At 39.7% G+C, this 22,318-nt stretch overlaps 1 protein-coding gene across 2 annotated transcripts; it reads left to right on the top strand.

Moving 5' to 3' along the window:
• Positions 1-635: 635 nt before the first annotated feature.
• TOR1B_1 (Torsin-1B) lies at positions 636-22,318 on the top strand (the record flags this gene model as incomplete). 2 transcript variants are annotated; one of them, XM_035730352.2, is made up of 7 exons in its annotated part: positions 636-640; positions 814-861; positions 5,487-5,614; positions 5,641-5,906; positions 7,401-7,576; positions 8,076-8,200; positions 21,783-22,036. In XM_035730352.2, 7 exons carry the CDS (start codon positions 636-638, stop codon positions 22,034-22,036), a joined length of 1,002 nt encoding a protein of 333 aa, XP_035585647.1. The 2 variants fall into 2 exon arrangements, with proteins under 2 accessions (XP_035585647.1, XP_051069587.1); XM_051213599.1 differs by lacking the exons at positions 636-640; positions 814-861 and having other exon boundaries at positions 5,431-5,906; positions 21,783-22,318.

Here is a 22,318-nt window from a genome sequence, read left to right as displayed (position 1 = left end):
TACTACACTGACACATTCTTCTCCGTCAGTGCTCTTGTTATCACTGCTTCCGTCATCGTTTTTCTTGCAGGTCAAAGCCAATAGGCCCATAGCCTCCTGAATTAGCACCTTGTTATCCGTACAGCAGAACATACAAAGCCAATGCGAGTTAGGCTTCGAGCATCTTTTGTAAGCCGTTGGACTTAGGCGTGTACACATTTTGTGGTACCACTTTTTACAATCGTCACACTGCATTCCCTCCTCAACGGAGAACAAACAATTTGGTTGCCCACATTTGTGAGTCTTACCAACCATTGTAATTCGATTTAAAAGGTTTAAAAACAAAAAAATGACAACAATGTGAACACAAGTGTTAGTCAAGGACTAAAAACAGATACTCAGGACAAAATGTAGCAAAAAATTTCAAACTTTAACCAAAAAACTCTTAGTTAAAGTAGACCAAGAAAGCTTTTTAGTGCAATAAGTATCCAAAACAAGTATAATCACAACAAGTACAAAAATCACTGCCCTTTTTGAAACGAGCGCGGTAGCGAATTCATTTTATTTCGTTAGGTTCTCATCAGCTGCTTACAACCTAAAATATTTGAAATAGTGATTAGAAATCATGGAATTAAAACACATTAGTTTATTATTAAATGAAGTAACTGAAAATAGAATAATTTTAATAGAGAGAGATATGAATTGAAATTGGTCAGTTATGAATGATACAATTATAAGATTCAGAAAGAGTTGGAATTACGTAATAAATAAAGGGGGGGGGTAATGTTACCAGGGCAAAGAAAGATTTATTACTGTTTCTTTTTGTATACAAAGATCTGGTTTTAAACGTTTGATTGCTGTTGCTTCGGCAAATTTCAAAAGGTTTGAATTTGATTGTTTGTTGATCACCATGAAGGACTTCAGTATATCGACTTCGTGCCCTGTGTCAATGAGATGTCTTGCGACAGCGCTGATAAATGCTTTTAGTCCGTTTGATCTCAAACCCTTCGGAATATGTTCTTTGAATCGGACGTAGGCTCTCCTTTCCGTTCTACCAATGTAATTGCTTTGGCAGATACATGTAAATTTGTATATACAGTTGGTGGTAACATGAAAGGGATACCTCTAGACCTTTGATTGTGTCAAAGAACATTGCATAATAAACTAATGTGTTTTAGTTCCATGATTTCTAATCACTATTTCAATGTTCTGGAACCTTCCCTCCCAAACTCTATATATTCGAAACAGAATTTTATGACCTCATTAACTCTAACGAAATCTTTGCTACATCATGTTACATATATTCATCTTTCATCGCCCTCTGATGTATAAGTATGTCGATACCTATAATAACGTTAAATTTCAAATATTTTAGGTTGTAAGCAGCTGATGAGAACCTAACGAAATAAAATGAATTCATATTATTCTGCACCAACCTTTATTCTTGCTCTCTTTAAAATAATAAAGGGAACCATGTGTACGAAATATGAGATCTTATTTAGGAGCCACACCACTACCTATACTGACTCGTTCCACGCGACAGTCAGAGATTGCTGATAAGATCTGGAGAATACATTAGGGCCGAGGGTAGGATAATATTTTTAATAGAAACAGCAAGGGATTACATAGAGTGACCACACCTGCATGGCCGTGTCATGTCATATCGATCACTTTCTCCGCATTCATCATTCCTGACCTTCCCTAGATATTTAATTTTGGATTTAAATCTTCCCAATTATCGTATGTTTGGCATCAAGGGTCATGTATCATGGTTTATTCTACCGGCAGTAATTAGCTTTAGTTCTGCCTACTAAAAAATACTTCGATTGGTTCCAGCATGTACAACTCGGCTTGCCTTGACTAGCCGGTTTCCTAGTTGTTTTTAACAGCATTATGTATGTGGCATCTAGGTGTGGGGCTTTAACTAAGGCTTGGACGATATATGACTTCGTAAAACTCACAGTTTGAAAAATGCACACTGTTTGGTATATTACGTAACAATTAGTTACAACTGGCATCTGTAGACTTCACTACTAATAGTAATAATAATTTATTCTCAAATAACAGTTTGTTACATGAGGCATGCCAGTTTACAGGCAAGATCAAATTCTTACTAAAGATGCAATTGTCACTGTAGTAAATTACTCAGCTGGGTTGATATTCTATAAGATATGAACGTAGATGGCTTTAGTAAGAATCGTGTTGTCAGTATCACAGTTGGCCCGGTTTATGAAGGTTGCGTTACGACGTGCAACTGATGGTCGAAAATAGATCTATGTGAAGTTGGGGGCTTCCAGAAACCGCGACCTTATATCCCTCCGGATTATCTAAGGCTTTCATGATGGTGCAGGGTGAAGTCACCCGTTCCACATATATTTTTGGTGGCATATCCCAAGGGAGATGAAAAAGCGTGCAAGATAAAGGAAGGACAAGAAGTAGAGCAGACAATGTTCTTGAAGGAATAGTTATGGTATGACTACTCAGTCTAATTCTCACTTGTTAAGGAACCTATTAAGTGGGAGCATTCTAATAGATTAAAGAAAATAAGTGTAAACAAGGTATGGCTGGATAAACAACTGACAAATGGACGTGGTTCAGAAAGAAGCTGAAAGTATGGGATTATATGTAGGTATAAAATACAGTGCAGAAAACAGTATTCTGATATACAAATGACTGTCTCACTTTTTTTGTCGAAGCTGTTAGAGCCCTTTTTCTAGATTTTATAGGGTCTTGAGTAGGCTTTGTCTTTAGCGAATTGTCTAGTTTGTCTGTAATAGGATTACTGGGTAGGAAATGAGACCAATTCGACGTTCTAAACACGATTTAATGAGGTATTTTGCATAATAAATGAGTATCAATACCAGTGGATTGTAACACTCAACTAGACCATAAGCGGCCGTAATTATACAAAGTCTTCTGCCCTACAAACATGAGTGAATTGGAGTTATCTCCTCACGATTGTGTTTGCTGGTCAGTAACGTCACTCTCCCTCCTTTTGTGATATTAGTTTGTCTTACGTTTGTGGTAAGTATGAATACTGCTTTAATCAAAGCCCATAATTGGAATACACTGTCTCTACCAGTTCCATGTTACAAGCAAATCAGATGGTTAAGGCACTTGTATTATGGGTTAGACATACACTTAGTATATCACACTGCTATGAAGATAACTAATGGTAAGTTAAAAAAACACGGGTTAGATTATTATTCTAATAGATGTGTCATGTATCCCACTGACTTCCGCTTTATCATCGGGTGGAAGGATGTGATCTTGCATTTATAGATTACATTTTGATTTTACAAACAATAATCTAATCCTTTTAGTTCCACTTTGAATCGATTGCTTCTAAGGTCAATACCAAACTCTCTAAACAGACGGTGTATGAAGTCAATAAAAAATTTCCTTTTTTTCACATATCACTTAAATACGGAAACATTTTACCAGCTTTACGAATCCTTTATTTCATCAAGAAACCGGGTTTTCGCAATGAAATTTCTTCTGAGTGTTAGCTCATACTAACTGAATGACTATCTTTGCTTATGATTTCTGAATTTTATTCTTCGGAAATCATTTAAAAGATTGTAGTTGAGTCTAGGTTGTGTGATAGCACTCTATTATTTCTTCGCTTATCTGCCAGAACTCTAGCCTGATGTTTAGCTCGATGAAGACGTTTTTCAGGCTTGGAGCTGTCTGTGCAATGAACGAGTGCTGAAGAGTTGGTGAATTTGCTTTGTTGACCCATAGACATGCTTCTTAATTAATCTAAGCAAGTATCAGGAACCGACGAAGTCTTGATTTGGAAAATTTGCGTGCTCAAAGCATGTTTGTTAGTCTAAAAATTCCTGGTTGGGATAAGGAAAAGTTTCCGACTCGATCGTTCCGGATGTGAATAAGAATTGAAGGTTAAGAGGTACGAACAGTGACAGTTGTATTACGATGTTTGAGGCGAAATTCACGGTCAACCACAGGGGGAAAGATAGGTCTTCATGGCTTTAAGGGATCATGTTTGTAAAGCTGATTAAGGGTTGACAACGAGAGTAGAGTCGGTAGTTTATTTCGAGTCAACACGGGAAAACATGCCGAAGCCGAACAGTGATAAATGATGGATTAGGACTTACTCCTTGACTAAGAAAATAGTGGTTCACATCAGCTCTTATTTGGTGTGACCATTTGTTTGGTAAGTTTTTTTATTGAACAAGGTTTTAACCAGCTAGGTAGTAGATTGTTCCTCCGGTGTCGTCCAGAGAGCGATCTATATTTCTTCTTTATGGGGTAAAGTTTTCAAGCATCCTGGTGAGGTGCCAGTTTTTTCGTTCTAAAGGGGGAAGTGGAAAGCCTCGTGAAAGTGAGAAATACAATATATGTGTCTAATGTCGATTGTACGGTTTGCTGGGATAATTAGCTCAGTATCTTCATAGTGACTTTACCGCTTGATTTCGAGAAGTTAAACCATTCTGACTACTTGGAAAAAGTGAAATCCGAGACAAGAGTTGTACAAGCAAACTTGAGGGAGGACCACTGAATAAATTAATCTAATAGTGTATGAACACTGGTGAGCTCCGATAAAAGCATTATGCTGATGTAAACTAACCACTATTGGTGTATGTTAAATTTTCAATGACGTTCTATGGCATTAGAAAAGTGATTGTTTGCTTCCAGTAACACAATTCTTTTGGCCACTTCATAATATTGGGATTCATCACATGCATTTAAAACAGGACACGATAGAGCCCTCACGAAAGTTCGTGATACAGATGGAGCCTTTTATAGAAGGCTCAGCATTTACCTTAGTTCTGTAGACTCTGTAGGAGGTTAACTTTTGTGCTCTTTAATGATCTACCGTCCTATTTTAAACTAATTTCCCCCTTTATATTCAGAAAAATAAGTCGCTACCTTCAGTTGTAACTGAGATCTACCTCTTACCAACCAAACACAGTTCGATGAATGAACAGCCACCTGGTCCGGCCAAGCCAACCTGAATTTGGACTTCTTTGGTGGCCCGTAGTTCTCGACTCCATTTAGAGAGTATGAATGTTTGTTATCGCCTATTCTCGTATATAATCGTCGACTTAAATCGCGTTAGTCAATAGCGGAATTAAATAAGTCAAATAACGAGAATCGACCTGCGCATACATATATTTTGTATATGAAGCGAATGAAACAGAGCAAAGCAAAATGACACGCAGGGAAGATGGCTGGGAAGCCAACTCCATTTTGGTCAAGCGTTACTCAATATTTATAATCAGACAAAATAAAGCTACAGACATGTGATTAATGGAATAAGAAGGGCACACACATATACGCTCATATAAAAACAGTCAAGACTGATAAGCGAATAATTGACAAGGTCAAAATATGACTCAAGTAGAATGAATAGATTGGTTTGTCCACAAACTAGAATAAGATATATAGGCTTAAAATAATAACTGACACTACATTTCTGATACATTACGCGGCATAGTTGGATGCATGCGTTACAACGTGATACTCTTTCTCCTGTTTGCAAGTTGCAATGCTTTTCCGTTTGTCGCGCTTGTACCGTTCTCAGTAGCGATAACGGGAGTAATATACAAGTATCGTCTAAACTGTCTCCTATATGAATGCTGTTCTTCAGCCGTTCACTTCAACAAAACAAGTAGGTTCTCAAAATTTCATTTCCAGGCTTGGAACGATCGCTTTCGGATGAATTGCATGGTCAGCATATCGCAGCTGAGCGTGTGTATCATCATTTAGTCGATCATATTTCTGGTGGTTTGCCACAAAAGCCTCTAGCATTGTCATTCCATGGATACACTGGTGTTGGGAAGAATTTTGTTTCAAATATTATCGCGAATAATGTTTTGAAATTGGGAACAAGGAGTCGGTTTTACCATTTCTATGATGCGACAATACACTTCAAACATGCCTCCCATATTCCGGAGTATAAGGTTGGCTTGCATGTGCTATTAATCACCTAGACCTATTTGATATTTTAATGAATATTAGATACTCTATATCAGCCAGTTATTCCTTATTTTTACGTTGGTGTTCAAATTCAATATCCTTAATAAATTTCCACTTGGCCAATCATGACTTTTTTTTTTCGAAATTACCTGTCAACGAGAGTGCATCGCTAAAACTTTAAAATACCTAGTACCCTTTATTATTTTCATGAGTTTAGTATCCCCATATATTCTAAAAATCAAAACCTTTACATCGCTGGCGTATAACCCCTTTTCCCCTGTTGTATTTATTTATTTGTTTATTCGAACGCGAATGAGTCGGTACAAGGCATCAAATACATATGTGTCAAACAAATCGTTCGATATGTGAGAGGACTATGATACTTCCCGCGTACCCAAGACGAAGCATATGATTTTCTTAGGGGCCCACTCCCAGAGCCTTTGACCCAACGGTTTAATCCACAAGGCAGTGGGTTAGCCCAAGGAGATACAGTCCCATGATAGCCGGCGACAAACAATAGATTTACATGCCATTTGTTTCTTTAGGATCCTGGGGCCCATGTGCACCATTGGTTAGGAATCAGGGTTTTCCGACTCCTCTAGGTGGATCTTCCGTACTCACCAACCAAGTTAAAGAACCGGACATTTGCTTTTCGTCCTCTCAATTTCGTAAACAACAGTAATGCCGCGAAAAGGTAATGAGTAGGACTTCCCTGGTAGTGGTATTCACGTGGCCATGTGAGGGCATTTCTAGAGGGAGAGCTGACTCTCCCTACTCTCGACCGTACCAGGACATTCGGGGTCACTTCTGTCCGTATTCATTCTAGATTCCTGTTTAGTTTGTGATATATCCTCATTGTCTTCGGCGTCGTTTGGCATCATTTCTTGGACATTGACTATTCGGTGACAGGAAACATATCCGTTAGTTATTACCTATGTGTGGAATCCCAGGACAAATAACTACAATCTTTTGATAACGTCACTGTTATATGCATATATCACCAAGTTCTTTTTATGTTGAATTTGTTTTAACTAGATTTAGAGGGTGAAAAATTCATGGAAGTTTATGGTTTTCGAGTTGTAAAGTATGACTAGCGATCTTCACTTTAATCAAGAAAGTACCTCAAGTTTACACTCAAAAGTTTTTCTGCTTTTATCTATCACTTGAGGCTTAAATTGCTTGTTGTGCCCCAAAAGTCACCCCACCCAAATATTGATTTATATTTTCATTGTTCAGTGTTCTATTTATCGTGTCCCATTATTTTTTGCTAACATGAGATATAGTACACATGTAGACAGTTTTTTCTACAAGAACGGTTGAGTTTGCCATCTTATGTACAGGTCTTATTTACTTATTCAACCCTGAAAGTTGTCGTAAGGGTAGGAGTAATTGAGTTTCAGTAGGCACATAGTTTTATGAGTGTAGAATTTAGTATCACCATTCTGATTAACAAATATTCCGTAATTTTTCACTTTTAGGAACGCCTTTATCGAGATCTACATACAGCTGTTTCCGAGTGCCCTACATCAATATTTGTTTTTGATGAAATGCACAATATGCCTCATGGAATATTGGATATATTGTCACCTTTGCTAGAGGTCCGTGAAACAGTTGAAGGCGTTGATTTTAGAAAGTCAATATTCATCTTTTTGAGGTATGTGAAAATGTATGCGTTGAGACCTTTTCAGTATACCTCTATAATTCTCGATCAATGCTATCGAGGTAAAGTCATATAACATACAACTGCAACGTAGTCTAGATTTAGTAAATATTTTTGTGTAAGATTAGGTTTACGTAAGGTTAATGGTAATTAAATAAGGACATAGAACCAGTTCATGGTGTATTTTACTGTTCACTTAATCAATTTGAGGGATGTAAATTTACTGATTAGGGTTAATTAAATCTCAGGAATCTGTGTTTTATGAATTCCTTGGGTGCACTTAGTATAATATTTAACGTTGTCATTAGGTATTTAGTTTTGTGAAGTTCATATTGAGAAGTCACTTTTCTAATGTAGTCATTCAAATCAGCTTTAGTTCAATCACTCCTCTCTAAAATTTATTGATTCATGTATTATTACATAAGTTATCTCAAATGATGGTAATGTCTAATGTTTTGTACGTGTTTAAATTTGTTTTTTCCCACTAAATTAGTAATGCTGGTGGTAATTATATCAATAGGCGTACGTATGAGCATTTAGTTGGTGGAAAGAAGCGAGAAGATCTGCGTTATACAGATGTCGATCGCTTTTTAGCCAAATCGGCATTTAATAATGAAGGTGAATATTGCTTTTGTTTGATTTTCTTTGTTCAAATTAGTGGCTCTAGAGTATTTTAATGTTCAATGCTTAGATACTTTCAGTGGGAAGCTTGTTAACACTGATCCAGTAAGGCTTATTTACATCTTCAAGGTAATGAATAATACTTTAGATATTTATACTATCACAACTCAGAGCTACAGTTACAGTCTAGTTGGTCCGTCATTTAAAGACCATCACTGAAATATTCGTGCCTCTGGAATCCTTTCACCACTGAAAAGCACATTGTTCACTAATCATTCTGTATTTTAGTATTTACTGATGATGTCACGTCAAGATATTTATAGCAAAGCATTCAGAATACTAAATTTTCGTTAATCTTTTTAATAGTAAACTTATTGTAACCTGGATGCAATCAAGGATGACCTTTACTACCAGTCAAATGATCTCAAAATTTCCTTCGATAAACGTTGTATTACTAGCTGGAAATTCGGATGGACAGTTCGAGGGGCTGTGCTCGGAGGAGAGTCGTCAACGTGGTCAATGGGGACTCTTTTGTCGGATAACGGTTACCGTTTCCTGCAGCTCTGCACAGACTGCAACCTGTTTCTGGTCAGCACTATCGACACAGTCATCGCCAGTGTATTACCTGGCGCTCTCTCTACAACTCAAGCCTTTAGTCAGATTGGTCATATCGAGATCAACTACGGCTAGCGTGGCTGTGCACAAGACTGTGGCTCCTTTTAGAGTTCTTATCTAGGCTGTGATCATGCCCTTGTTCGCGCTAATCTTATCTTACGTCTCAGTGACCAACAAGTTCATCATCCTAAACGAATCCATGCAGCTTCCGTTACAACTAGATATCAAACCAAGCTAAGTTCAAGTCTAACTCCCAACACACTAAAAAGTATAAATGAACACTGTTTGCATTTTTATGACGTGAAAATTTCCGATAAAGTCGCTTGAGGCTTCGCGAAGCCTCCCGTTTGTAGGCACTGGGTTTCTCCAGGCTCCTAAAACTCGTTGAGCACGTCGGTGTACTCCGACCAACCGTGCGTTTGACGACAAACATAGATTGTTAAGTGAAAATGTTTTGCAAAGTTTGCCTAAGAACCGAGATCTGTGTTAGTCGGAGCGTGCTGACAAGTTGTTGTTGCTACCTTGACGTGGTGGTCGGGCTTGCCTATCGTGATGAAGCAACCGAGCTATACTGGCTGGAACAACCGTTCCTCGAGGTCCTACCATGTCAGACAGGTCGGTTGAAGAGCGGTAAGACTAAAAGCAACAAACCCAAGGTCCGAAGGCGAAGTCGTACTGCTGACTGTACAGAGGTGTGACGGCAGTAAGGTGTTTCCCTCGGACAACCAGCATGACAGCGATGCTGCCTTCCCACAAGGAGAGGTGGGGTTAGAAAAGGTCGACCCTAAAAATGTCACACCTCACCTTACCTCACGGATTTCCGTCTCCGGCGGTAAGGCCCTTTGAAGAACGGAGCTAACACGTCAAAAACCTTCCACGAAAAGGCCGTGCGCGACCGGCCTCAAGCAGTTGTCCTTTGGGCTCTGCGGTCACGCTCCCAGGTCGTCAAGACCAACACTAATCCAATTTCCTTTTCAGGTTCCTCAAGAAATACCCTTCCACGGTGTGGGCAGCCGGGAAGTGATGTCAGCCCTCATACCCGTGACAACACAAGAGACCAAGTTGGTCACATTCAAATCCTTCCTACACTTCCTAATACCTCTCTTATCTCCCCGACTAACCCTCCCCACGTCTCTTTATCACCTCGCACCGCTAGGGCAAACGATTCGAGTACGTGGAACGCCATTCCTGGTCTCCTGAAACCACGCTCTAAACTACACGTAGGAGCTTTTAACGTACGAACACTTTGCCAAATAGGACAGCAGGCTTCCTTAGCTATAACTTTAGAATCTCGCGCCATCGATGTGTGCTGCGTCTCCGAAACGCGCATACAGGATCCAAGTAGCGTCATTCATTTGACCTCACTATGCCAAAATAAAGGACTGACTCGATTTACGCTTCGTGTATCTGGAAGCCCTGATTCTGCTTCCCGTGGCCTCGCCGGCGTAGGTATAGCATTGAGTCCTAGGGCAGAACTAGCTCTCTTAGAGTGGATCCCAGTAGACAGTCGTTTGTGCGCTGTCCGACTGAACGGAACAGTAAGAAGCCGGAAAGATAGGGACACTCGTCGTTGCCTCTTCGTCGTCTCTGCCTATTCTCCCACTGACTGCAGCTCAGATGATGTAAAAGATGAGTTCTACAGAAAGCTTTCGGACCTTCTCCGAAAAGCTAAGCGCTCGGATGTAGTAATAGTGGCCGGTGACTTTAATGCTCAAGTAGGTAAACTAAGCGATAGGGAAAGACACCTAGGTGGATCTTATGGTGTCGTGGCTCAGAGAACAGATAATGGCGACCGTCTGTTGCAGCTATGCTCAGATAACCGCCTGTTCCTTGCAAATACTAACTTTAAACATAAGGAAAAACATCTTTTAACATGGAGACCCCTAATTCGTCCCAACGTTGGACCCAAATAGATCACATCGCTATCAGCCACCGATGGAGGGGCTCGATAGAAGACTGTCGCTCATTCTGGAGCACATGCCTAGATTCAGATCATGCTCTAGTGCGAGCGCGTATTTGCTTGCGTCTTACTGGACGTAGGAAAGACGCTGCAAGGAAACCTCTTAGGGGCCTACTTAAAGATAGTCAAGCTAAGAGTATATTTCAGGAACAACTAGGAAAACAGTTAGGCAGCCATGTATGTGATGCCCACCCTGAGGCAGCATGGAATGATATCCGAAAAGCTGTGGAAACAGCAGTGATATCTGCTAGTAAGGTAAACCAGAAGGTTAGGGAGCAACACTGGATCTCAGCAGCATCTATCGCACTGATAGATGCTCGGAAACTCATTCCACCTGGCTCTGAACATAATGAAGAGCGGAGTCAGCTTAAGCGCAAGCTGACAAAAAGTCTACGCAATGATCGCGAACAGTGGTGGGTAGCGAAAGCAAGAGAGATGGAAAAGGCAGCGGCAATAGGTAGTAGCAGACAATTGTTCAGACTCGTTAAAGAAACTGGAATTAGGAACCCGACCGTTAGCGAAACAATCTCAGAGAAAGATGGACATATTATTCATTCTCAATCCAGGAGATTGGATCGATGGGCAGAACACTTTAGGGATCAGTTCAACTGGCCTTCAGCCACACTTCGGTTTCCCACGATCTCTAGTCAACCTGAATGGCAAGTTAATGTAGGTCCTCCGACCCTTTACGAAGTTGAAAAAGCCATAGGAAATCTGAAACGAGGGAGAGCAGCAGGCCCTGACAGGTTTACTCCTGAGATTTTTAAGGATGGTGGTCCAGTATTAGCAATGAGATTAACCGAGGTCTTAGGTAGAATTTGGGAACTGGACGTAATCCCATCTGACTGGTCTCAATCACTGATTGTGCCAGTCTATAAGAAAGGACTAAAGCCCTCTTGTGACAATCACAGAGGAATCAGTTTGACTAATATAGTGTCTAAAATATTAGCTTCAATAATACTTCGACGCCTAATCAAAGCTCGTGAAGAGCAGATTAGAGAAAACCAGGCCGGTTTTGGACCTTGACGTGGTTGTATAGATCAGATATTCACATTACGTCAGGTTCTAGAACACAGACACACATTCAGACGCCCCACAATGGTAGTATTTCTCGACCTTAAGGCGGCATTCGACTCTGTTGATCGTGAGGTTCTATGGCAGTGTTTGTCACTGAAAGGAGTACCAAAGAAGTACATTAACCTTATAAAGGCTCTCTACTCGAACACAACTGGTAGAGTGAGAGCTTATGGCGAACTGTCATCAGAATTGATTACCTCAAGTGGTGTTCGTCAGGGCTGTCCACTCTCCCCATTCTTGTTCAACTTTGTGGTCGACGTACTTTTAGAGATAACACTCTCCTCATCTAAATTTCCAGGGGTTGAACTTTTACCGAGAGGTTCACTTGTTGACTTAGAATATGCAGATGACATAGTTTTATTTGGTGAAGACGCTGACAAAATGCAGAGTCTTCTGACCACTCTAAGCAACAATGCAAGCATGTTCGGGATGCGATTCTCTCCCTCGAAATGCAAAATGTTGCTTCAGGATTGGGTTACATCGACACCCGAACTAGTGATAGGGAGTGAAGTAGTTGAGTGTGTCGACCGCTTCACTTATCTTGGAAGTCTCATCAGCCCTTGTGGTTTAGTGTGTGACGAAATCTCAGCGCGGATACAGAAGGCTCGACTAGCTTTTGCCAACTTGCGTCATTTATGGAGTAGGCGAGATATCCGTCTATCAACCAAAGGACGCGTTTACTGCGCACCAGTTCGTTCCGTCCTACTTTATGGCAGTGAAACATGGCCGGCAAGAGTAGAGGATATCCGTAGGCTACTAGTATTTGGTCTTAGGTGTCTTCGAAATATTGCTCGTATATCCTGGGACCATCGAGTAAGTAATGCAGTTGTTAAGAAACAGGTACTAGGTAAGGATGGCAAATCAATTGATGACGTAGTGAAACTTCATCAGTTGAGATGGCTGGGACACGTGTTACGTATGCCCAACGACCGACTGCCTCAACGTGCTATGTTCAGTGGTATAGGAGTCGGTTGGAAGAAAGCTAGAGGCGGCCAAACCAAAACATGGCACAAGTCCATGAAGTCACTGACAAGTGGTCTGAGTCATGTTGGTAGGTGTAGACTACCTGGTTGGGGACCGCGAGATGATAGCAACCGATGGTTAGAGACCCTGAATGACATGGCTCAAAATCGTTTGCAATGGCCCAGGTGCATCCACTCTCTGTGTTCTCCCAAATTCTAATCTTCTGAATTCTTCATGTCCCTTTCTTTTTCCTCTTTCCAAATTTATTTCGCTGGATTATACTCTTTAATTAGCATCTCCAAACCCTAATCTTCCCGATTACTGCTTATACTCTTATTACCTCTACCACTACGGGATTTGAATCGACAACTGTATCTCTGTGCTAATGTGGTGTGTCAACTCGAACTGATGTACGTACGTTCGAAGTTCTACGTTCTTACTGACTGACTGACTGACTGACTGGTAAGGTTTCAACAAGTACGGAGCTAACACAAAAATTGCCCATAAAAAGGTCGTGTGTGACCGACCTCAAGCAGTTGTCCCTTGGGCACTGCGGTCACGCTCTCAGGTCACTAAGACCACCTCTAATCCAATTTCCCTTTCAGACACCTCCAGAACAACCCTTCCACGGTGTGAGCAACCGGGAAGTGATAACCGCCCTCATACCTCTAACAGCGCTCAAGACCACTGTATTCATAATCAACCTCCGTCTTCACTTTTTATTACTCCTCCTACATCGACTTTCAACTCTAAACTTCCTTTTTCGGCTTTCTCTTCAAATGTCACCATAGCCAGCGATTCTAGTGCTCAAAACTCTGTCCCAGGTCTACTGAAACCTCGCTCCAAACTACACATTGGAGCCTTCAACGTACGAACCCTATGTCAAATCGGTCAGCAGGCTTCCTTGGCTAAAACCCTAGAATCTCTTTCCATTGATGTATGCTGTGTCTCCGAAACACGCCTACAGGATTCCAGTGTGGTCATTCACTTGACCTCACCTCGGCAAAACGGAGAGCCAACGAGATATACCCTACGTGTATCTGGTGACCCGATAGCCAGTTCTCGTGGACTGGCAGGTGTAGGCATAGCACTAAGCACGAGGGCGGAACAAGCACTGCTAGAGTGGATCCCGGTCAACAGTCGTCTATGTGCTGTTCGGCTAAACGGCTCCGTAAGAACTCGGAAGGATAGGGACACACGTCGTTGCCTTTTCGTCGTTTCTGCCTACGCTCCCACTGACTGCAGCTCAGATGATGTGAAAGATGAATTTTACAGAAAGCTTTCTGAACTTCTTCAGAAAGCTAAACGATCAGACATAGTACTCATAGGGGGTGACTTTAATACTCAGATAGGTAGTTTAAACCAAACAGAAAGGCATTTAGGTGGGTATTTTAGCATTCCGGCACAGCGAACAGATAATGGTGACCGTCTGCTGCAACTGTGCTCAGACAATCGCTTATTTTTAGCAAACACAAATTTTAAGCATAAGGAGAGACATCGTCTAACATGGCGACCCCCTACACCAAACCAATGATGGACTCAAATAGACTATATTGCCATCAGTCATCGTTGGAGAGGGTCGGTAGAAGATTGTCGCTCATTCTGGAGTACCTGCTTGGACTCCGACCACGCCCTAATACGGGGACGCATCTGCTTGCGCCTCACTGGACGCAAAAAAGCTACACCAAAAAGACCCATTAGAACTGAGTTGAGTAACGAGAAAACCAAAAATAGGTTTCAAGATCAACTGAGGTCACAATTAGGTAGTTCTGAAGACGAGGCTGACCCAGATGTTGCTTGAAAAGACATACAAGCAGCTGTGGAAACAGCAGTGACACCTATTAGCGAATTAAACCACAGAGTTACAAAGAACCAGTGGATTTCTTTAAAGTCTATCACACTGATGGATTCTCGCAAACTCGTCCCACCAGGTTTCGAACATGATGAAGAGCGACAACAAATCAGATCTAGGTTAAGAAAAAGTCTAAGAAATGACCGTGAGCAGTGGTGGGGAATGAAAGCAAAAGAGATGGAAAAGGCGGCGACTATAGGGAACACAAGACAGCTTTACAGACTAATAAAATAAACTGGAATTAATAAGTCAAGTGTAAGTGAGATTATACCGGAAAAAGACGATACTCATCTGCTCTCAGTCCAGACGTTTAGAACGATGGGCGGAACATTTCAGAGAACAGTTCAACTGGCCTTCAGCTACTCTGAAACTACCCTCCACTCCCAGACAGCGTGAATGGAACATTGAAGCAGGTCCCCAAACTCTAGCAGAAGTTCAAAAGGCTATAGTTAATCTGCAACGAGGAAGGGCAGCTGGTCCAGATGAACTGGCTCCAGAAGTCTTTAAGGATGGTGGTCCAATTTTAGCGGTTAGGTTGACTAATATTTTAGCTAAGATCTGGGAGTTAGACGTTATCCCATCTAACTGGTCACAATCACTTATCGTCCCAATATATAAGAAAGGGTCAAAATCATCCTGTGACAACCACAGAGGGATTAGTTTAACTAATATAATATCTAAAATACTAGCCCCGATAATTATCAGACGCCTAACTAAGACCCGTGAACTGCAAACACGAGAGAACCAAGCTGGCTTCAGACCTGTTCGTGGCTGCATCGACCACATATTCACCATTCGTCAGATTCTAGAACACAGGCATACTTATCGGTGTCCGACAATGGTGGTCTTTCTCGACTTAAAAACAGCATTTGACTCTGTAGACCGCGAGATTCTGTGGCAGTGTCTGTCATTGAAAGGCGTACCCCAGAAGTACATAAACCTTGTAAAGGCTCTTTACTCGAACACTACTAGTCGAGTCAGAGCTTATGGCGAACTGCCATCTACTTTTGCAACCTCAAGTGGTGTCCGTCAAGGCTGTCCACTTTCCCCATTTTTGTTTAACTTCATCATAGATCTACTGATGGAAATAACTTTCTCGTCGACTGAGTTCTCGGGTATTGATCTCCTTCCAGGAGGTCCACTTATCGACTTAGAATACGCAGATGATATAGTCCTGTTTGGTGAAGACGCTGACAAAATGCAGAGTCTTCTGGTAGCACTAAGCAACAATGCCAGAATGTTTGGAATGCGCTTCTCTCCCTCTAAATGCAATTTGTTGCTTCAGGACTGGTCTGCGTTAACACCTGAACTAAGAATAGGGAGTGAAGTAGTCGAACGCGTTGACAACTTCACTTATCTTGGAAGTCTGATCAGCCCTAATGGTTTGGTGTCTGACGAAATCTCAACACGGATTCGAAAAGCTCGCTTGGCTTTTGTTAACTTACGTCACCTGTGGCGAAGGCGAGATATCCGTCTATCAATAAAAGGACGAGTATACTGCGCGGCAGTCCGTTATGTTTTAATTTACGGCAGCGAAACATGGCCATTAAGAGTAGAAGGTACTCGTAAGCTACTAGTATTTGACCACAGATGCCTTAGAAATATTGCTGGTGTCTGCTGGGATCACCGGGTAAGTAATAGTGAGGTTAGACGCAGGGTATTAGGAAATGATGGTAAATCAGTTGATGAGGTTATGAATCTTCATCGACTGAGATGGTCGGGCCACGTGTTACGTATGCCTGAATACCGATTACCACGACGTGCAATGCTATCCGGTATTGGAGATGGTTGGAAGAAAGTTAGGGGCGGCCAAACCAAAACGTGGCATCAGTGCTTGAAGTCACTAACTTCTAGTCTGAGCCATGTTGCTAGATGCAGACTACTTGGTTGGGGTCCGCGTGACTTTCGTAACCAATGGTTGGAGACTCTTGGTGACATGGCTCAGAATCGATCACAATGGCGTCGGTGTATACACTCCCTGTCTTCCCTTAAACTAAGAGATTAAAATCGCTTCATACCTTTCTTTCTACGAACCAATTTTTTCTTCTTGTACTATATGTCTATATGCAATCTTTCTCTTATATATTACCACCTTTGACATAACCACTGCTATGAATCCGGTGTTCATCTTGTTGTGCTGATGCGGTATGGCAACCTGGACCGATGCACATATGTGCCTGGTCCTACGTTGTAGCCGACAAGTTAGAAGAAGCTGGAGATCTTCCAATCCATCCGAACCACCGGGGGCAGGAAGTCTGGTGTGGGTGGAACAATCTGTGGATCTGACGGTACGCTGATCAATAACATCTACCGACATCCTGGGTTTTGAACAGTTCTTCGAGAAATAGATCATGTGGTTAGTTATCCCAGAGACATCGACCAGACTGCCTTGTCCTCTATAGCCGGTGGCGACTGACCCACTTAAAGGGGCGGAGTTCTTCAGGAAACTCATGAAAGCTCATAAGTTACCAGAACCAGACAGCTTACCCTCAGCCCCTTTTAAGAATGATGGGGAACTTCTGGTTATTGAATTGAGTGTTTTGATATCCTGGTATAAGGTGGTAGTCTTTCCTATCTTTAAAAAGGGTTTACGTCACCTATGCAGTAACTATCGAGGGATAAACCTACTTCCGATGGCTTCCAAACTGTTAGTTTTCGTCACACTTCCCAACCCGCGGAAGATTGGCTCATAAGGAGCAGGCTGGTTTTCGTCTTGGTCGAGGATGTATTGATCATATCTCCTTTCTCCAACAAACGTTAGTACACCACTATGCTTATAACAGACCAACAATCGTAATGTTTCTTGAAATCGGAGCCACATTGAACAAGGCTGTTCTCTTAAACTGTTTACTGAAGAAGGGTGTGTCTGAAAAGCTTGTTAACATCTTGAAGTCCCCATATACAAATACCTTAGACAGAATAATGGCATGGCACCTCTCTCCAATGCTTCATTCATCCGGTGGGGTAAGAGGTGGTTGGGCAATCTCACCATTCCTCTCCAACCATAGCATTGATAAGGTTCTGGAAACAGCTCTGATGGAATTAGGTAGTGGTAGCGTGAATTTGTTACATTGTGAAAGACTTTTCGACCTTCAGTATGCCGATGGTATTGTCTTAACGTGCAAACACATAAACGTGCGATGATACTTGAGCTGTGCAATCCGCACTTATACATTTAGCATTCAGTGTCTGTAAGTATGTCATGTGCTTTGCGCCTTCAAAGTGCAAAACACTTAAAAGACTGGCAAGACCTGTGCGTACACTCACTTTTGGTAATAAGCAGTTAGAAATAGTCAAGAAGTTTGTATTTAGGTAGCTGTGTACATGTTGGTGTTGGTATTAGTGATGATATCACTTTATGTATAGTGAAAACCAGAGCGGTATTTGGTTTCTACATTCCTTTTTGTGATAACTTATTATTGTTGGTAAAGAGATCAATTCATTCTTTTGAGTCCTTTCAATAGTTCAACACTTGCAAAACTTATCTGTGGTTACTGACATCTCCACTTAGCTATTATGATGACCTCTCCCTGTGAAATACCTAAATGCAGAGAACACGTTGAATAGTGTTTATGTACATTCTCCATCTATGCATTTCTAACTATTTTAAGCCTGAATCATGCTACAAGTTAACAGGGATACTTCACCAGTTTCAAGATATAAATCCCGCAATTACATACACTCAGTAGCATTTTTCATAAATTCAATTCTGTACTTCAGAATGGAAGGCGTTCCAATGAATCTGCGCCAATTTATGATTTGAATATTTCCATACGTCTATCAAATCACTTTTCTTGAAAGTTTCATCAGCTTCTGGGCAAAGCGATCTTAGCACGAGTACAGAAAGCTTGTTCTACTTTTTCCGACGTGCACCACTTGTTACCCTTGTCTGGAAATAAATGGCCAATGTACTATGCAATAGTTCTCTCTGTACTGCTTTGTAGCTGGAAAATATGACCTGTAGTATCATACTTAATTCATAGTTTTCAAATATTTGATCACAGATATCCCCAGAGTACTCTCAATTTATAGTAGCCCCAATAAGTCAGTAATACTAGGTTAACCCTAGAGTTCAAGATAAATATACCAGATCACTTAATGATGTTGTAAATCTTTATTAATTGATCTTATTGTAACATAAATAATACATCACCACCCTACCAGTTGAAAACGTAGTTTTCGAAACGTATGATGAAGTCTACTTCCAACAAATATTGTAATCTTTTAATTTCATACTCAATTGCTATTGTTATTATCCTAGTCATGTTATCCTGTACATCTATTTCGAACAGCTAGGATACAATTTATTAAAAAGAATGTTTATGTGAGCTCAATTTTCAATATATCAAGAGTTTGTTAAGCAATATCAGGTAATCAAAGATGTAGAAGTCATACAATTAAGTACGATTAAGTATTTGCAGTAAAATGTAATGATATGTAAGATAAATTCGTACCTATTTGTTATGAAGTAAAGTATTTGATTAGAGTTTAGAGTTAAACAATTGTATGTAAGGTCAACGAATTACATTCTAGACTATTATTTACATCTTATTTGAATGGATTTACAATGCATGAAGAGCAACAAGGGCGCAAGCATTTTAGTAGTGAATGATTACACTTTTTTTTTAAAATGGCAACAACAATATTTGGAGATGTGTTGAATATCGTACGGTGAAGTGTAGGTGGCGCTGTAATACGATAAATTTATTAATTATCACATTTTCGATCACCTGAAATTGTCTCACAAACTCTTTATATATTGAAAATCAAGCCCACACAAACATTCTTTTTAATAAATTGTATCCTAGCTGTTCGAAATTGATGTACAGGATAACATGACTAGGACAATAATAATAGCAATTGATTATCAAATTAAAAGATCACAATATTTGTTGGAAGTAGACTTCATCATAGGTTTAGAAAACTACGTTTTCAACTGGCCGTAAGGTAAAGGGTCAGAGGTTAACTTGAACATATTTCACGCCATTAAAAATGTTGTTCCCATTTTCAATGGTCGCGTTTATTAATATGCGGCCTTTTGATAGTCCCATTTATTACCGATGGATGACAGTGAAATAAGAAATTACAAGATGACCTGGGTTCGAATCCTGCGTGCGGGATCGCGAGTGTGGACTTTTCAGGAGTCCCATACTAGGACGGAACAGCCACCCAGGTTTTCCAGGGTGATCTTGGTTAAATCGACTCATGAATTCAACTATTAAATTTCTGAAGACAACCTATGATCCGTTCCGTTTTTGCAAACATATTCTGGTCGAAGATTACACATTAGTTATAATCTCTGTTTGGCAATGTTGAGTGACATGACCCAACATTGGTTATAGTTGGATTTGTTCTTTATCTTTCCTTACATCTCAAGTTGTGTTATTTCTTCTAATTAGAGTTAGTACTGTTTCGCTGGCCTGATAAAAGTTGTACGAACTGGAACCAACATGCATACTTATCTATGACTCACTGTGATTTTAACCATATTTATTCCATTTAGTAAAAACCAGTGTTATTTTATATGTAGGATTCGAACAATCTATCTAATAGTTCTGATTGAATGCCACAATAATTAATATATGTAATTGATATATACAAGAAGCTTTTTTATAGAAATCTTACGTTAAAAGGAAAATTAAATTCGAGACAATTCAGTCGATTTTTTTAAAGACAAAAGCTAAATCCTTACTGATATGCAGGAAAATTAGACATCAATCCATTGCTAAGTGGCTAGTAAGGGGATTTGGGGTGATTCATGCTAATGGTTGGTAATCCGGCCTGATTTTCTGTGGAATACGTATCTATGTAACCGAATGAGTTTATGCATAAATTTCAAATTATTTTGTCAGTATATAGCTTTCCATTCACTCTTGGTTTTTCCTCATTAAAATAACTGATTAGGTTCTTGTTTAGGGGGGGATGTATACCAGTATCAGATTCGGATTTCTTTGTTATCAAATTTAAAAAAATCCAATCTACACTTAACAAAACTGCATTTGGAAATTGTGAGACGTAAATAAAATTCATTAATCCCGTTAAACAATAAATCAACTGTATTGGATTTTTAGTTACCTATCTTTCTTAACTTGACTTTCATTTTTCTATGGAATAATTAACTACATAGAATTTTGATGTAGTGTATTTCTGTTCCGTTTTTGCTAATGAAGCAACATTTTAGTTCTTGAAGATTAGCGGTGATTTATATGATTGTAAAGTATTCAGCTTTCAACCATTGAGTTTCACGTACAAAACCCCCAACTTTTTACCTCATTTCAGATAACCGATTAGTTTTCATATAAGGGAATCCCTATGGCTTGAAGCTGAGTACAAAAATCTACATTTGATCATTAAAGTACGTTAAATGATTGAAAAAGGGAAAGTCCCATTTCAATGGTTAAATTAAACTAGTTATTTCTTGATACCATAAGTTTCAAACTATGGGAATGTTACAGTTGAGCTGTAAGAGTGAATTGTGTTTTATTTATGTTTTTATGTAACTAAATCACAAATTATTCTTAATCAAAATAATTGATTGATTATTTGGATTTCTAAGACCACTTGTAGTATACAAAAACACAAGTGGGGACAACCAGATGTATTTGAACACAAAATTACAGAATGTCTTAGTAAAATCTGATAACCATACAGTAAATTACTCATTTGAAAAGTGTCAATCAATCGTCCCAGACTTGATTGTTCTTTCGTTCTTACAGCAGTCATTCCTTGCTCTCGTTTTCTTTTCTTTGATCTTCTGCTTCCGGGTATTTCAATTGATGATACATACTATTTGTATCTGTCGAACTCAGAAACACACTAATCATTATTCGCGGAAATTTCAACTGAGTGAGAAAATTCATTGTCTTTCTTTAAAATAATACCGGATATAAAAATGGTTGCATTCACTTCAAAAAAATTCCTCTCAAGACAAAATGTTTTAAAATAGACTTGTAATGATTCAGTGTTGTGTATAGCTAGACATTGACAAGAACCGTTGTTAGCTTCATTTTGTATGATGATTGTGATCGTGTTGCTTTACGAAAAAGTGATGATAAATTATCGTTGATATTTAGAGTTATGTAACGTGTTTTGTTTTCCCTTTGTTATCATAGGTGGCCTTCAGTACTCTGAGCTAATTACTAAACATCTGATCACAGCTGTTATTCCATTCTTGCCATTACAGCCGACCCATGTTAGAAAATGTGTTCAAGACGCTGCTAAGCGACGTAATGTCACATTTTCCGAAGATATGGTTCAATTTGTCCTGGATGAACTTGAATGGTCACCGGAAGGGAGCAAGTTCTTCTCTGTTTCAGGTTGTAAAAGAGTCTATGAAAAAGTTGGATTTTATCTACAACAATTGTAACATTTGTCATTTCTTTAGAATTATCATTTTCTTGTCTATCAAATTTAAAAAACACTATGTTGTACATAATATTATATTGCGTACCATCTACTAAGTATTTTTCTATTGTCCACATTTTTGAAATGATCGTCTGCTGATATATGCAATTTATAATCTTGTCGAAATTATCTTAATATTTTTTGCCAGTTCTAGTAATTCTAAATTCAGATTGAATTTATGCATTTATCTTCATTAGGTTCCTTTTTTTTCGTGTAATCTGTTAAATATAGACAAAGGATTTGA

The sequence above is a fragment of the Schistosoma haematobium genome, chromosome 3 (genome assembly GCF_000699445.3).
Source record: "Schistosoma haematobium chromosome 3, whole genome shotgun sequence".
Classification (NCBI taxonomy): Eukaryota; Metazoa; Platyhelminthes; class Trematoda; order Strigeidida; family Schistosomatidae; genus Schistosoma; species Schistosoma haematobium.
This window is presented reverse-complemented; position numbering and strand designations above follow the sequence as displayed.